This window comes from Bombina bombina, chromosome 8, assembly GCF_027579735.1.
Source record: "Bombina bombina isolate aBomBom1 chromosome 8, aBomBom1.pri, whole genome shotgun sequence".
NCBI classification, from domain to species: domain Eukaryota; kingdom Metazoa; phylum Chordata; class Amphibia; order Anura; family Bombinatoridae; genus Bombina; species Bombina bombina.
In genome coordinates, this window is record NC_069506.1 from 254,357,545 (window position 1) to 254,374,867 (window position 17,323).

A 17,323-nucleotide genomic window follows, 5' to 3' on the forward strand; every position below is an offset into this window, starting at 1 on the left:
GTCTGCTTGCTCTAAAGGAATCTGCAGGGGGCAGCATTGCACCAGCAGTTCACAAAAACTGCTGGTGCAATGATAAATGCTGACAGTGTATGCTGTCGGCATTTAGCGATGGGCGGAGGACATGATACGCTACTTTGTATCATGTCTGCTCGCACATTGATAAATATGTCCCATAGATGGATAGATAAGAAATGGATTTATGTAATTTGTAGCATTCTGCAGAAATTCTAGTTTACAGAATTTGCTTTTTAGCCAGACAAGCACCATTTTTAGACAAAAGCAAGGTGTGCTTTATGACCCTTTAAAGGGACATGAAACCCAAAAATTCTCTTTCGTGATTTAGACAGAGCATGCAATTTTAAACAACTTTCCAATTTACTATAATTATCTAATTTGCTTCATTCTCTTGATATCTTCTGTTGAAATGTATATCTAGATAGGCTCAGTAGCTGCTGATTGGTGGCTGCACATAGATGCCTTGTGTGATTGGCTCACCCATGTGCATTGCTATTTCTTAAACAAGGGATATCTAAAGAATGAAACAAATTAGATAATAGAAGTAAATTGGAAAGTGGTACAAAATTGTATTCTCTATCTGAATCATGTAAGACAATTTTTGGGTTTCATGTCCCTTTAAATTTTAGTGTCTGTGTTGCTACTATTTTTTATCCACCTCAATTGTCAGCAATTGCTAAGATTTTGTTTCATTAAGGAGTGTAACAGTTAAACACAACTGTGTAATTTGATGGGCGTGGAGGGTTCTACCCTCCCCCACATTTTTCAGGTTTTATAAATGCTTCTGTTTCATAAGTATGTCAGAAAGTAACTGGTCTGGTGAAATAACTTGTAACTGCACATCCTTCTTGGAAGCATCCTGACACTATGAATTACTTTCACACTGTTGTCTTTATTCTTTCAGTGCTTATATCTAAAGGTAAGTAGCTCACTGATCTATAGCAATTTGTTTGTTTTATTGTACATATTAGGGAGAAAGCCATGTATTCAAAAATGAATTTATTTTCTCCCCCTCTTTCTCTCCCTCTCTTTCTTTCTCTCTCTTTCCTTCTCTCTCTCGCTCTTTCTCCCTCTACCTCTCTCTTTTTCTCTTTTTTTCATTCTCTATTTTCTCCCCCTCTCTCTCTCTCTATTTCTTTCTTGCTCTCTCTCTCTCTCTCTCTCTTTTTCTTTCTTTCTTTCTTTCTTTCTTTCTTTCGCTCTCTCTCTTTCTCTCTCTCTTTCTCTCACTCTCTTTCATTCTTTCTTTTTTTTAAAGAGTTGTAAAAATTAATTAGAACAACCATGGAAAACCTGAAATTATTGCTATGTAAACTAGTAATTGTGGAAAGCAAGGTCATATTAAAATAAAATAAACATCTTATTTCCTATTGAAAACAGAATAACAGCTAACAAAATATATACATTTTGCAGTAGAGAAGATATACAGTATCTAGAACAAAATGTCAAGACATACAGGATTACTTTCAAGACCATCCTGGAATCATTCGATGATCATCAAACTACTTTAGAAGTCATTTGCACATCACAGACATCATCAGGCTTGTAAAGTCAACAGCCAAAGTAAAAATGTTTGGGTGATAACTTCAGAATAATTAGCAGATTACCTTACTGTTTACTTCACAAGCATGAACAGCCAGTGAATGACTCTAGAGTCATCTCATTTAAATATTTTGGCCTGTGGGCATACTTCAAGATGGCTTCTGATGACTAGTATGGAGTCATAGATTACTTCATAATGACTCCAGGAAAATCATCCTTTTTGACTAGGGTTACAGGATTGGAATGAATGCATTTTTAATATGTGCTTGTGTTTAGTAATACAGGAATGCTTTTTTAATATATTGCATATTTGTGCCTTTATCTATCCTACAGGATATTCTCTTTCATGCGTACAGTGTGAAAGCCTGCAAAGTATTTGTACTGGGCCATCAGAAGAATGTGCCCCTGGAGAAGATGCTTGTGTTTCAGTTGCACTTAAAACAGTAGTTGGTATGTAAAATAAGAAAGTCAGCACATCAGTTTCAATTACAGGCAGAAATAGATCGAGCTTTGTGAGAGCCACAAAGCTCTTTCACAATGTTTTTTTTCTTGTAGAACAGAGTTCAATTATAAAACAATTCATAATTATTGTTTAGCTGCATATGTAGTTTGTCAGTAGAATATACTGATTCAGAATTATAGTAGGGGCAGTTTATGTAATCTAGGTTAGGGCATCCGATTATATCTAAAATGTACAATTTGAGTCCTTAAAGGGATATTAAGCAGTGGTTTCTTTGGTAAAAACAAGTATGTTAAATCAAAGTAAACATAAAAAAGAAACATTGTGTAAAACAAAAATAGCAAACAATTTACTTGTGTTCTTGCAAAATTAGCACTTAGAATTTCTCGGTGTAGCACCTGCCCTCAATCTGTAATAAGTGCTACTTCCAATGTGCAAAGAGCCATGATCAACCCCTCATCGCTTGCATGCAACAGCTAGTGTGTCACTTGTAATCTAGTCTTTAGAGAGAACAATTTGAAATTAACATTCTTTTGCTTATCTCTTCTATCTCCTAATGGGAGTGTAATTTCTTCTGATGGCTGTGTTTACATAGCTAGTTTTATAGCCTATACCTAAAGGGACATTAAACACTAAATAATTGCTAGACTTTAAAAAAAAGATTAGTCTGAGAATAACATGTTAATGTATTAAGATGTAAGTTTATTTTGTTTTGTATTTCTTTATTTTACATAATGTATAAGCATTACATTTCTATTAAAGGGACACTGCACCCAAATTTTTTCTTTCGTGATTCAGATAGAGCATGCAATTTTAAGCAACTTTCTAATTTACTCCTATTATCAATTTTCTTCATTCTCTTGCTATCTTTATTTGAAAAATAAGGCATCTAAGCAATTTTTTGCTTCAGACCTCTGGACAGCACTTGTTTATTGGTCGGTTAAATTAATCCACCAATCAGCAAGAACAACCAAGGTTGTTCACTAAAAATGGTCCGGCATCTAAACTTACATTCTTGCTTTTCAAATAAAGATTCCAAGAGAATGAAGAACATTTGATAGTAGGAGTAAATTAGAAATGTGCTTAAAATTGCATGCTCTTTCTGAATCACGAAAGAAAACATTTGGGTTCAGTGTCCCTTTAATATCATTCAGCTCTCTGGGCAGGATTCTTATAACCTTTAGCCATTTCTTAAAGTACCTCTTGATACCTTCTCTTGTAAATTACTTGCGTCATATTGTTCTATGTTCAACTGCAGTAACATTTTCTAACTGATTTCTTTTATACTTGGGGGCCGATTTATCAAACCCAGTATGCAGCCATATGCAGCTGTTTCTGCGTGAGCCTCCAGGCTCGCCGGGAACAGGAGTTAAGAAGCAGCGGTCTTAACTTGTCTGCCATCTCTGAGGCGCCGGACAGCAATCATCTCAATCAGATATGATCGGGATGATTGACACCCCCTGCTAGCGGCCGATTGGCCGTGAATGTGCAGGGGACGGTATTGCACAAGCATTTCACCAGAAATGTTTGTGCAATGATAAATGCCGACAGCGTATGCTGTTGGCATTTATCGATGTGCAGCGGACATGATCCGCTATAGCGGATCATGTTCGCCCGCATATTGTTAAATCAGCCCCTTGGACTGTATTTGGATTACCATATTTTAAAAATAATATTTCTTCCTATAAGAATAGCTGTCTAAATCAGATAATTTACAGTCGCATACGTTTTTATTATACAGAAAGAATATATGTATTGGTTTTAATTTAATTTCTCTTTCTACAAATCTATGTATCCAGTAATTAATACAACTCCAGAACTTTTGCACTTTGGGACAAAGCAAAAACAATGTAAGATATAAGTATATTTTATACTACATCTAGTATATTTACTTGACTTAGGAGTGTACCATCTTGCTATATCTGCTGGGGATATGTATGCTCTCTGTAAAACGCGCATATATGATTCTCTCAAACCAATTTCTTTGGTAGTTTTTAAGAGTGTCCTTAAACGTTGGGTGATGTCATCTACCGTTATCTCCGTAAACTCCATTGACCATTTCTCATATATTTTATCTAAATATTCCTGCCCACTTTTTTGCATGGTAAATTATACCATATGGAGATGGAGCTTTTCCCTGCTTGTAAAATTTGGAGGCTTGATTCAATCACTCCTAAAGATCAATCTCTCCCATACTTTTCTATTAATGTATTGTAATAATGCCTGATTTGTAGATTTGCAGAGAACTCCTTCATATGCAGTAAGAATTCTTGTGCTAGGGAGTCGAATAATTTGATTCGTTTTAACTCAGGATCTTCAAGTTGGAAAACAAATATCAGACCTTTATCTTTCTATTTTTTAATACATTTGTTGATATTCCTGGCATAAATTCTGGGTTTCCTGTAATAGTAAGATAAATGGACATCCTGCTGTTTATTTGTAGTTCTCGATTAAATTTAGACCAAGCTTCTATTATTTTAGCTAGTGTTTTTGCTAAATTGGATATTTTGGGGGATGTCAGCCATGTCACCTTTTGCTAGATGAAGTAAAGCTATTGCAGAATATGGGGCCATTAAATTTTCTTCTATCTGCAAATACGAAACAAAGTCCTTCTTTGTTATCCAATCACTTGCAATCTTGACCAAAAAGACCTAATTGTAATAATTAATATTATGGAACCCTAACACTCCAAATTCTTTTTTTTTTTTCATTAATTTCTTCAGAGCTAATCTTGGCTTCTTGCCTTTCCAAAGAAACGGGTTACATTTGAAATATAAGTTTTTTATTTTATTCTCTCTATTACGCAAAGGTAGATTCTGACATAGGAATAGTATTTTAGGGAGAATAAACATTTTTAACTAGCTGCACCTTTGCTTATAATGTTGGAGGTAGTTTACACCATCTCTGTAATTCTGGGCCTAATAAGGTCCAGAGTCTGCCATAATTTAGGTCATATCACTCATTTGGGTATTTACTAAGACAATTCCTAGATATTTAATCTGCCCTTTTGCTTCTTTAAATGGGGTCTCCTGCAAGCTGGTCTCGTTTCTATTTTGAAATAAAATTTCAGACTTTGTTAGATTGATTTTATATCCTGTAAAGGAGCTAAATTCTTGAATAAAATTTAATTATAGAGGGATATGTTTTTGGAATTGCTTATACATAAAAGTAGATAATCTGCATATAAAGCCAGCACCATTTCCTTCCCTGCTAACAATATTCCCTCTAGTAGAATTGCTAATAGCTCAATAGCAATGTTGAATAGAGTGGAGAAAGGGGGCAACCCTGTATAGTACCTCTAGCAATTTAAAATGTTGTTAATGAACCATTAATTATTAATGATAAAGAAGGTCTGTTGTAAAAAAAAGTCTAACAAAATCTTTAAAATGAACTGTAAGGCCAAATTCCTCCAATGAAGTAAAAAAATATTCCTAGGTAATTGAATTGAAGGCTTTCTCAGCATCGATTGTAATTAAGGCTGCATCTAAATGATCTTTATGTATATACCGTTTCACCAAATATGTTCAATTAATATCAGAACTCTGCACAAGTTTTTTCAGGAATTCCTTCCAGCCATAAAACCAGATTGATCTGAATAGATTAGTGGGTCTAGTATATTTTTAAGTCTGCTAGCTAATATTGAGGTCAGCAGTTTGTGATAATTAGATTGTTCTATAGGAATCTACTGTTTCTGGATCTTTATCTTTTTAAAAAATAAGAGTAAGAGCAGATGATAAGAAATAAGGAGACTTCATGTTGTTTTGAATATCATACTTATTAAAAGGGAACTGCAGATTTGGGTTTGTAAGATTTTATAAAATTCTATTGGGAGTTGTTAACAGCCCTATGACTGAAAGCATTTGCAATTTCTTCTTGAGAGATAGATGCGTTTAGAAATGTAAGGCTTTCACATGCTAATTTAGGGACCCTGATCTTCTCCCAAAAATAATTCTTATTCTCAGTGTTGAAATCATCTTTTGAATATAATTTCTTAAAATACTCCAAAAATATATCTTTGATCTTGGCAGTTTCCACAACTCTCATCTTATAATTTTTATTTTAATGGCCTCAATAAATGTTTTCTTCTTTCTTGCTTTAGTTACATATGGTAGCTATTTAATAGCCTTACCTTAAAAGTTGTTAAAAACTGCTCTTTTTTATCTCTTCTTGACATACTATTTGATTTAGAAAGCTTTCCCTTTCTACATTAGCTATTTGATACTTATTCCATAACCTTTTTACTGGGTTTTTATATTTTCCAAAGTTTTATTAGCTGTTTAAATATTAACAAAATAAGTATAACGTTTTAGTCTCTATAAAACAATAGAAGCTGCCATGATGTAACTTAGGTTACCTTCTCTGCTGTGGCCAATTAGGGACAGTTATAAATAGGTCACTAGAGTGTGCAGCTAATTGCTGTGTGTAATATAACAGTGTTCTGTACTTCCATTTCTAATAGGAGCTGAAAAGCTCACAATTTCAAAATGAGATTGCAGGAAAAGGGGAATAAATAATGCAAATATATTGCAGAGTTTTTATATTACCATTTCAATGTGTTTAATGTCCCTTTAAGTATAGAAACTTTCAGTACAGGTAGGGATACCACATGTAAAATCAGCTATTTAAAATGTTAATAGAAGGGTAAAGGAGCTATTTGTAAATAATGTATTATAGCAGGTAAAATTGATCATTGGGAACAAAGGGGAGACAAATTTAAGTTAAACTGTCCCTTTAATCTCACTATGCAGGGTTCTAGGTGTGAAGGGCAGGTACTGTATATGCATTACATTATATTGCTATAATATGCTATTTGTCTCTATGTTGGTGAGTGTTTGATACAGTCCAAACAACAAAAGGTATTCCAGCCTCCAAAAGATTTAAAAAGAACCTTTATTTTCTTACATGGGGTCCTCAGGAAAAAAACATACAATGTTTCAAGCCTGCTATAGGCTCTTAATCATGTATACTTAATCTTAATCTTATAAATCTTTTGGAGGCTGGAAAACCTTTTGTTGTTTGGACTGTATCTGTGGACTTGGCAGGTCCTATATTCCGTGCCCCAAAAGCCTAAGTATCAGTGTGCTGTTTTCCAAACCTTTTTTGATTATCGGTGAGTGTTTGATACACAGGCCCAAAGACTCTAAGTGAAAGTTCTTTATCAATTTTCCTACATCCATACTCCTCTAACATAAGGACCCTAATGGATCTTCTTGAACTCTCTCTGTCCCATAGTTTCTGAAGAAATGATTGGCTCATTATTTTCTCATTTATTTTAGCTAGAGGGGAACAACCTACACAATATTTCAGAAGTTGTGGAAAATCAAATTTCTGTGGAAAAAATCCATCTATAAGCAAACTTGGTAGTGCTTTAACGGGAGCTATTACCTGCTGCAGTTCTGACAACTGTGACCCACCTATCCCACAATGTGAGTACTTAAATGTTTATATTCAAATAAGTTTACTTCTACAACACAGAATTCAGTTTTGTCTTCTATGAATATTGGCTTTAGCTACATTGTAATAAACTGTATAACTGTTACTGTCTTTAAGTGCCACCTCGTAGTGCTGAAAAGAATGGGGTAACCTGCAACGTATGTCCTTCTGAAGGCTCTAATTCCTGTATTGCTATGAATTGTACTGGGAATGAGCGTACCTGTATCAAAGTAGTTTCCACAACAACAGGTATGGCACAATATTTTCATGCAAAATAAAGTTATATTTCATTTGACTGATTTTCCAATTTGAGCTTTGCTCAACAAACAATTTTTAGTTTCTGAATAATACTTTGTTATTGTAGGACAAACACTGCCCTTTTAAACAAAGGAAGTTTTGGCTTTTCTAATTTGACACCTCTAAGCGCATGATAAGTCCTCCAAAATGTAATGGCTATTTACAATCAGTCTGTTATATTGCTCATGTTCAAAACACAAATAAATGGCCACAGGAACAGTCTAGGGTGTTATTAACATACATGATATTGATTCATTAAAGCTCTATTCATCACTATTGGAGAAGCTGTATACAGTGGACATGGCACATATCCATTGATTCATATAAATATGTATATGGGTTGACTACGTGATATCCTGAACAGCTAAGGGGATCTACAGCAATAGTCATTTCAGGACTGCAACATCTACAAATGGCATTTTTATCACTACTTTTATAGTAACCTGTCAAACTGTTTGCACCTACATTATTGAACTCATGGTCTGGAATGCTTGTTCCAGTTTACAAGATAAATAATATTGGCACAAGCACTTTGACAGGCACTTTTATGAACGACTCTGGACTTAGCGTGAATGGAGGTGCCTAGCCTATGAAAACCCTGTCACCAAGGCACAATCTCTTTTAAGGGTTTCCTAGGCAGATAAAATGTAGAAAGGCAGCGAGTTCACTCTTTTCAATTTAAAGGGATATGAAACCCCAAAAATTTCATTTGTGATTCAGAAAGAGCGAAAATTTCTTAAAAAGTTTTCACATAGTGCAGAATTATATAACATTATCTTAGCGGTAACTTCATAAATTAAAAGCATTGCAAGTTTTTTTAGTGTAAAGTTGGACTCCGCTCCAGGATCTACTGAGCAGGTCTTGGATTTCCAAAGTGCTTTGCGGGTGTGCTGTCTAGTCCCAGCACGCCCGTTCGCGCTATTGAATTAAATGTAGCTTGCTCCCGCTCTGTCCCACTGAACATATTATAATGTGTGTTGCTGGCATTTTGTAATTAACATGTTATATAGGAGATTGGTACTGTTGCAATTGAAAAATAAAATACAATCTTACTACCTTATGTTAAGTTAGCAAGCATGATTGTCATATAAAGTCAAAATGATGTTGTGTTCTTATTTTGTGTTCTTCTGAGGTCCTTTTTAATGGATACACTAACCGGGCTTATTTTACTGACCACTTGGCTACAATTTTAGCCCATATTAAACTAAAATGAGCTAATATTAAAATGTTTCAATATTTATTGCACAAATTATTTTTAAATAAGTGTACAGGGTATGTTAAGTTATGCAATTATTTTGTTCTTTGGATAGCAGAAAATGTTATAATATTAGAAAGTTTTACACTGCCCCTACTGAGCTACTTTATAATGCAGGCAAAGGTTTCTGTGGAGAACAGTTATTGTAATATAAAAATAAAGGCCTAGATTTGGAGTTTGGCGGTAGCCGTGAAAACCAGCGTTAGAGGCTCCTAACGCTGGTTTTAGGCTACCGCCGGTATTTGGAGTCATTAAAAAAAGGGTCTAACGCTCACTTTTCAGCCGCGACTTTTCCATACCGCAGATCCCCTTACGTCAATTGCGTATCCTATCTTTTCAATGGGATTTTTCTAACTCCGGTATTTAGAGTCGTGTCTGCAGTGAGCGTTAGACATCTAACGACAAAACTCCAGCCGCAGAAAAAAGTCAGTAGTTAAGAGCTTTCTGGGCTAACGCCGGTTCATAAAGCTCTTAACTACTGTGCCCTAAAGTACACCAACACCCATAAACTACCTATGTACCCCTAAACCGAGGCCCCCCCACATCGCCGACACTCGATTAATTTTTTTTATCCCCTAATCTGCCGACCGCCACCTACGTTATACTTATGTACCCCTAATCTGCTGCCCCTAACACCGCCGACCCCTATATTATATTTATTAACCCCTAACCTGCCCCCCACAACGTCGCAGCCAGCTACCTACAATAATTAACCCCTAATCTGCCGACCGCAAAGAGCCGCCACCTACATTATAGCTATGTACCCCTAATCTGCTGCCCCTAACACCGCCGACCCCTATATTATATTTATTAACCCCTAATCTGCCCCCCTCAACGTCACCTCCACCTGCCTACACTTATTAACCCCTAATCTGCCGAGCAGACCGCACCGCTACTATAATAAAGTTATTAACCCCTAATCCGCCTCACTAACCCTATAATAAATAGTATTAACCCCTAATCTGCCCTCTCTAACATCGCCGACACCTAACTTCAATTATTAACCCCTAATCTGCCGACTGGAGCTCACCGCTATTCTAATAAATGTATTAACCCCTAAAGCTAAGTCTAACCCTAACACTAACACCCCCCTAAATTAAATATAATTTTAATCTAACGAAATTAATTAACTCTTCTTAAATAAATTATTCCTATTTAAAGCTAAATACTTACCTGTAAAATAAATCCTAATATAGCTACAATATAAATTATATTTATATTATAGCTATTTTAGGATTAATATTTATTTTACAGGTAACTTTGTATTTATTTTAACCAGGTACAATAGCTATTAAATAGTTAAGAACTATTTAATAGCTAAAATAGTTAAAATAATTAAAAATTTACCTGTAAAATAAATCCTAACCTAAGTTACAATTAAACCTAACACTACACTATCAATAAATAAATTAAATAAAATACCTATAATTATCTACAATTAAACCTAACACTACACTATCAATAAATAAATTAAATACAATTCCTACAAATAAATACAATGAAATAAACTAACTAAAGTACAAAAAATAAAAAAGAACTAAGTTACAAAAAATAAAAAAATATTTACAAACATTAGAAATATATTACAACAATTTTAAACTAATTACACCTACTCTAAGCCCCCTAATAAAATAACAAAGCCCCCCAAAATAAAAAAATGCCCTACCCTATTCTAAATTACTAAAGTTCAAAGCTCTTTTACCTTACCAGCCCTGAACAGGGCCCTTTGCGGGGCATGCCCCAAGAAGTTCAGCTCTTTTGCCTGTAAAAAAAAACATACAATACCCCCCCCCCAACATTACAACCCACCACCCACATACCCCTAATCTAACCCAAACCCCCCTTAAATAAACCTAACACTAAGCCCCTGAAGATCTCCCTACCTTGAGTCGTCTTCACCCAGCCGAGCCAAATTCTTCATCCAAGCGGAGCAAGAAGAGGTCCTCCATCCGGTAGAAGTCTTCATCCAAGCGGTGCAGAAGAGGTCTTCCATCCGATTGAAGTCTTCATCCAAGCGGCATCTTCTATCGTCATCCATCCGGAGCGGAGCGGCAGCATCCTGAAGACCTCCGACGCGGAACATCCATCCTGGCCGACGACTGAACGACGAATGACGGTTCCTTTAAATGACGTCATCCAAGATGGCGTCCCTCGAATTCCGATTGGCTGATAGGATTCTATCAGCCAATCGGAATTAAGGTAGGAATATTCTGATTGGCTGATGGAATCAGCCAATCAGAATCAAGTTCAATCCGATTGGCTGATCCAATCAGATTGAGCTCGCATTCTATTGGCTGTTCCGATCAGCCAATAGAATGCGAGCTCAATCTGATTGGCTGATTGGATCAGCCAATCGGATTGAACTTGATTCTGATTGGCTGACTCCATCAGCCAATCAGAATATTCCTACCTTAATTCCGATTGGCTGATAGAATCCTATCAGCCAATCGGAATTCGAGGGACGCCATCTTGGATGACGTCCCTTAAAAGAACCGTCATTCGTCGTTCAGTCGTCGGCCAGGATGGATGTTCCGCGTCGGAGGTCTTCAGGATGCTGCCGCTCCGGATGGATGACGATAGAAGATGCCGCTTGGATGAAGACTTCAATCGGATGGAAGACCTCTTCTGCACCGCTTGGATGAAGACTTCTACCGGATGGAGGACCTCTTCTTGCTCCGCTTGGATGAATAATTTGGCTCGGCTGGGTGAAGACGACTCAAGGTAGGGAGATCTTCAGGGGCTTAGTGTTAGGTTTATTTAAGGGGGGTTTGGGCTAGATTAGGGGTATGTGGGTGGTGGGTTGTAATGTTGGGGGGGGGTATTGTATGTTTTTTTTTACAGGCAAAAGAGCTGAACTTCTTGGGGCATGCCCCGCAAAGGGCCCTGTTCAGGGCTGGTAAGGTAAAAGAGCTTTGAACTTTAGTAATTTAGAATAGGGTAGGGCATTTTTTTATTTTGGGGGGCTTTGTTATTTTATTAGGGGGCTTAGAGTAGGTGTAATTAGTTTAAAATTGTTGTAATATTTTTCTTATGTTTGTAAATATTTTTTTATTTTTTGTAACTTAGTTCTTTTTTATTTTTTGTACTTTAGTTAGTTTATTTCATTGTAGTTATTTGTAGATATTGTATTTAATTAATTTATTGATAGTGTAGTGTTAGGTTTAATTGTAGGTAATTGTAGGTATTTTATTTAATTAATTTAATGATAGTATAGTGTTAGGTTTAATTGTAACTTAGGTTAGGATTTATTTTACAGGTAATTTTGTACTTATTTTAACTAGGTAACTATTAAATAGTTCTTAACTATTTAATAGCTATTGTACCTGGTTAAAATAATTACAAAGTTGCCTGTAAAATAAATATTAATCCTAAAATAGCTACAATGTAATTATAATTTATATTGTAGCTATATTAGGATTTATTTTACAGGTAAGTATTTAGTTTTAAATAGGAATAAGTTATTTAATAAGAGTTAATTTATTTTGTTAGAATAAAATTATATTTAACTTAGGGGGGTGTTAGGGTTAGGGTTAGAATTAGCTTTAGGGGTTAAAAAATTTATTAGAATAGCGGTGAGCTCCGGTCGGCAGATTAGGGGTTAATTATTGTAGGTAGCTGGCGGCGACGTTGTGGGGGGCAGATTAGAGGTTAATAAATATAATATAGGGGTCGGCGGTGTTAGGGGCAGCAGATTAGGGGTACATAAGGATAACGTAGGTGGCGGCGCTTTGCGGTCGGCAGATTAGGGGTTAATAAGTGTAGGTAGGTAGCGGCGACGTTGTGGGGGGCAGATTAGGGGTTAATAAATATAACATAGGGGTCGGCGGTGTTAGGGGCAGCAGATTAGGGGTACATAGGGATAATGTAAGTAGCGGCGGTTTACGGAGCGGCAGATTAGGGGTTAATAATAATATGCAGGGGTCAGCGATAGCGGGGGCGGCAGATTAGGGGTTAATAAGTGTAAGGTTAGGGGTGTTTAGACTCGGGGTACATGTTAGGGTGTTAGGTGCAGACGTAGGAAGTGTTTCCCCATAGAAAACAATGGGGCTGCGTTAGGAGCTGAACGCGGCTTTTTTGCAGGTGTTAGGTTTTTTTTCAGCTCAAACAGCCCCATTGTTTTCTATGGGGGAATCGTGCACGAGCACGTTTTTGAGGCTGGCCGCGTCCGTAAGCAACTCTGGTATCGAGAGTTGCAGTGGCGTTAAATATGCCTCTACGCTCCTTTTTTGGAGCCTAACGCAGCCATTCTGTGGACTCTCAATACCAGAGTTATTTTAAAGGTGCGGCCAGAAAAAAGCCAGCGTTAGCTACGCGGGTCGTTACCGACAAAACTCTAAATCTAGCCAAAAGTAACTTAGGCAAGTAAGCACATAACAACATATATTTAATATATTTTATCACATGGAACAGCGAGAGCTCTATTGCCCAATAAATGCTGTATTCAACTGAGTTTCCAACAATAAGAAATTCTGTGTTTCTTATGCAAACAATATAATATCTTAATTTTATGGTTAGAAATAATTTTCCTAAATGCAGTGTCTAATATGCATACAACTTAATTGTAGTGCATACTGTATTGTACTAGAGTTGATCCTCTTTCGTTGGTTTAGACACGTCTAGATACTGATCCAGGGTATAATCAATAAAAAAAACATAAATCCGTTACCATATAAATTCGAGGTGTAGATGCATACTGTGCATACTAAACAGTGTAGAAAAATAGTTTAATTAAAATTTTAATAAAAATAATTATTTTTTTTCCGGAAATTATTGATAAATTAATATTTGTGGAAATATTTTTATGCTAGAAGTATTTTTTGTAACACGTACAGCTTAGCAGTCTTTTTTTTTTTTTTGCTTCCATTTTCTCATCTTTCCAAAGATAGTCTCAGGTTGCAAAAGGTTTACACCAGAATTTACAAGCTGCATTTCTAAAGTGTATAATAACTGTATACTGTCATAGATTAGTGACAGTCACATGAATAACATGTATTTGTAAAATACAACAATTATAACTGTCAAAGTGCAACACTTAAATGATATAATATTGCATTTATTTCTTGAATTCTCTTCTTTAGGCCCTCTTCAGGGTTCACAGACTATAGAAGGATGTGCATCACAAGACGCGTGTGATTCTGCAGAAGCTCTGACAGGAGCTGTACCTCCAGGAACGAAGATAGAGGTGACCTGCAATAATGGGAATCCTGTCTTCTATTACAACCTAATTATCCTAGTTATTTCTGCTTCTCTCCATTTTAATCTCATGTATTGATGAAAACAACTTTCAAGCTGTGATTTGACAGTTTTATACCAGTTTTTGTATATACTACTTGTCTATATCTTGTTTTTTTTAGAAAGAATGTTGAAGTTCATGCCATGTTGTGTATGTGTGTTTGGTGTCTTTAATTGTTCTGGAGTTATATATGTGTCCCATGTGATACTTTTGTTGTATGAAATGCTAATTCATCTCAAAATCTAACTATTTAGTTATATGTTCATTGTTTAATATCTCAATAAAATGATTATGTTATACTTAAGTAGGTTTGTGATTCTTATAATTTATCCTATATCTCTCACGATCCAAACATCACAGAGGATTTGTTTATTGACTCATGAATTGTAATGAGTCATAGTAAAAAGACTGGGTGGACAGAAATAGAGAAAGAAAGAGGGAGAAAAAGGGAGACAGAGAGTAAGTGACAAACAGATAGAGAGAAACTTAAAGGGACAGTCAACAACAAAATGGTTAATGTTTAAAAAGGTAGACAATACCTTTACTACCCTTTTCTCAGCTTTGCACAACCAACATTGTTATATTATATACTTTATAACATTTAAACTTTTAAATTTCTTCCTGTTTCTAAACCATTACAGACAGCCTCTTATCACATGCTTTTTAATTTGCTTTTTACAACAAGAGACTGCTAATTCATGTGGGCCATATAGATAACATTGTGCTCACGCCCATGGAGTTGTGGCGAACATTGCACTAAGTGGCTAAAATGCAAGTCAATAGATAATACATAGTCATGTGATCAGGGGGCTGTCAGAAGAGGCTTAGATACAAGGTAATCACAGAGTTTAAAAGTATATTAATATAACCATGTTGGCTGTGCAAAACTGGGGAATGGGTAATAAAGGGATTATTTATCTTTTTAAACAATAACAATTTTGGAGTTGTGTCCCTTTAAAAAAATGTGTGTGTCTATGTATGTATTTATGTGTGCAGAGTTTAAAACTCTCTCAATAGAAAATCATAGTTTAAAATTTATTGAAGAACTCCATTATTTGACTTTCAATTTAGTGTACCTTCTGTTTAGCACTTGAACAACAGTCAGAAATACTTTAAAGGGACATTAAACAAGTTGGGATAGAGACAAAATATTTTAATATGTACTTTAATTACTTAACCTGCAAATTTATGCTGCAGTGCCTCGCTATTAACCCTTTCTTTTAAGTTTCTGAATTGTACAGCTCTAATTCCCCCCACAAAATTCCTTATATCCTGTATCTATGTAGGTTTGTTTTTAGGTAGTTGCGCCTGAGTAAAGAGGGCGGTTTAAAGGCTGGAGCCTTATGGGAAAATCTAAAGTATGCTGCCGTTAGTAGTTTATCACTTCCTCCTTAGTGAGACTAAATAGGGGTGTGTCGTAGTAGAAGAGGTGTTTCTAACAGCGCCTGCAAGAGACGTTTCTCATGTGCATATGTAGATATGGATACAAAAAAATATATATATCCAAACATATATCATATCGCCAACACTAACTAAACCTATTAACCTCTAAACCACCATCTCCCCACATCGCCAACACTAACTAAACATATTGACCTATAAACCGCCATCTCCCCACATCGCCAACACTAAAAAAAAAATAACCTCTAAACCACCACCCTTCCACATCACCAACACTAACTAAACCTATTAACCTCTAAACCGCCGCCCCCTCACATTGCCAACACTAAATAAACCTATGAACCTCTAAACCGCCATCTCCCCACATCGCCAACACTAACTAAATGTATTAACCTTTAAACCGCCATCTCCCCACATCGCCAACACTAACTAAACCTATTAACCACCGCCCCCACATCGCCAACATTAAATAAACCTATTAACCTCTAAACCACCGTCTCCCCACATCGCCAACACTAACTAAACCTATAAACTTCTAAACCGACCCCCCCCACATCACCAACACTAAATAAAAACCTATTGACCTCTAAATCGCCACCCCTCTACATCGCCAACACTAACTAAACCTCTAAACCCCCCCCCCCCACATCGCAAACACTAAATAAAAATTATTAACCTCTAAACCGCCGCTCCCCCACATCGCAAACACTAAATAAACTTATTAATTTCTACACCGCCGTCCCCACACATCGCAACTAGCTAATTTAAACTATTAACCCCTAAACCTAACTCCCCCTGACTTTAACATAATTAAAATACCCCTAAAGTAAAGTTACAATTATTAACTAACTACCTATTTAAAAATAAATACAAACTTATCTGTGAAATAAAAATAAAACCTAAGCTAGTTACAATATTACTATTTACTAACTACCTAGTTAAAATAAATACAAACTTACCTGTGAAATAAAAATAAAACCTAAGCTTAAACTAAAAAAAACCTAACATTACTTTTTTTAAAAAAATATACTTATAAAAAAATAAAACACCTAACATTACTAAAAATAATAAAACCTAACATTACAAAAAAAATAAAACTGCAATTGCAAAAAATAAAAATACTACCATTACAAAAACTAACAAACGAAATTATCCAAAATAATAAAAATTATTCCTATTCTAATACCCCGTTAAAAAAAAATCTTTAAAAAACTACCAATAGCCCTTAAAAGGGCCTTTTGTAGGGCATTGCCCTAAAGTTAACAGCTCTTTTGCCAAAAAATTAAAAGAAATACCCCCTAACATAACAAACCCCCACCCCACCAAAATAAAAATAAATAAATAAATAAAAAAACGAATCTACCCATTCCCCCAAAAGGGCATTTGTATGGGCATTGCCCTTAAAAGGGCATTCAGCCCTTTTACAGCCCATTAAAAATAAAAAAAACACCCCCCCAAAAAAACTAACACTAACCCCAAAATCAATACTGACCGTTCCTGAAGTCTGGAGAAAGATCTTCATCCCAGCGGCAAAACATCTTTATCCAGGTGACTTCATCTGCATCCATCCCGGGACCGGCATCTTCTATCTTCATCCCAGCAGAGGCAGAGCGATAGGTGGATGCGCGGAGGTGAAGGTCCAGACGGAGGTCCATCGGTCCGACGTGGAGGTCCTCTTCATGTGATT

The 17,323-nt window shown here is 35.8% G+C and overlaps 1 protein-coding gene across 1 annotated transcript; it reads left to right on the forward strand.

Annotated features, from left to right (window-relative positions):
* Positions 1 to 816: 816 nt before the first annotated feature.
* Positions 817 to 14,539, forward strand: LOC128639100 (phospholipase A2 inhibitor and Ly6/PLAUR domain-containing protein). The gene is made up of 5 exons (XM_053691251.1): positions 817 to 934; positions 1,891 to 2,007; positions 7,294 to 7,443; positions 7,568 to 7,699; positions 14,081 to 14,539. The coding sequence occupies exons 1-5, from the start codon at positions 883 to 885 to the stop codon at positions 14,272 to 14,274; spliced, it is 645 nt and encodes a 214-aa protein (XP_053547226.1). The 5' UTR covers positions 817 to 882; the 3' UTR covers positions 14,275 to 14,539.
* Positions 14,540 to 17,323: the final 2,784 nt, after the last annotated feature.

Bases quoted from the DNA above. Each gene is read 5' to 3' on its own strand.
- LOC128639100 (XM_053691251.1), top strand. From the start codon at position 883: ATGAATTACTTTCACACTGTTGTCTTTATTCTTTCAGTGCTTATATCT. The intron at 2,008-7,293 runs GTATGTAAAATA...CATTTATTTTAG, and splicing joins TGCACTTAAAACAGTAGTTG to CTAGAGGGGAACAACCTACA. The intron at 7,700-14,080 runs GTATGGCACAAT...TCTCTTCTTTAG, and splicing joins AGTAGTTTCCACAACAACAG to GCCCTCTTCAGGGTTCACAG.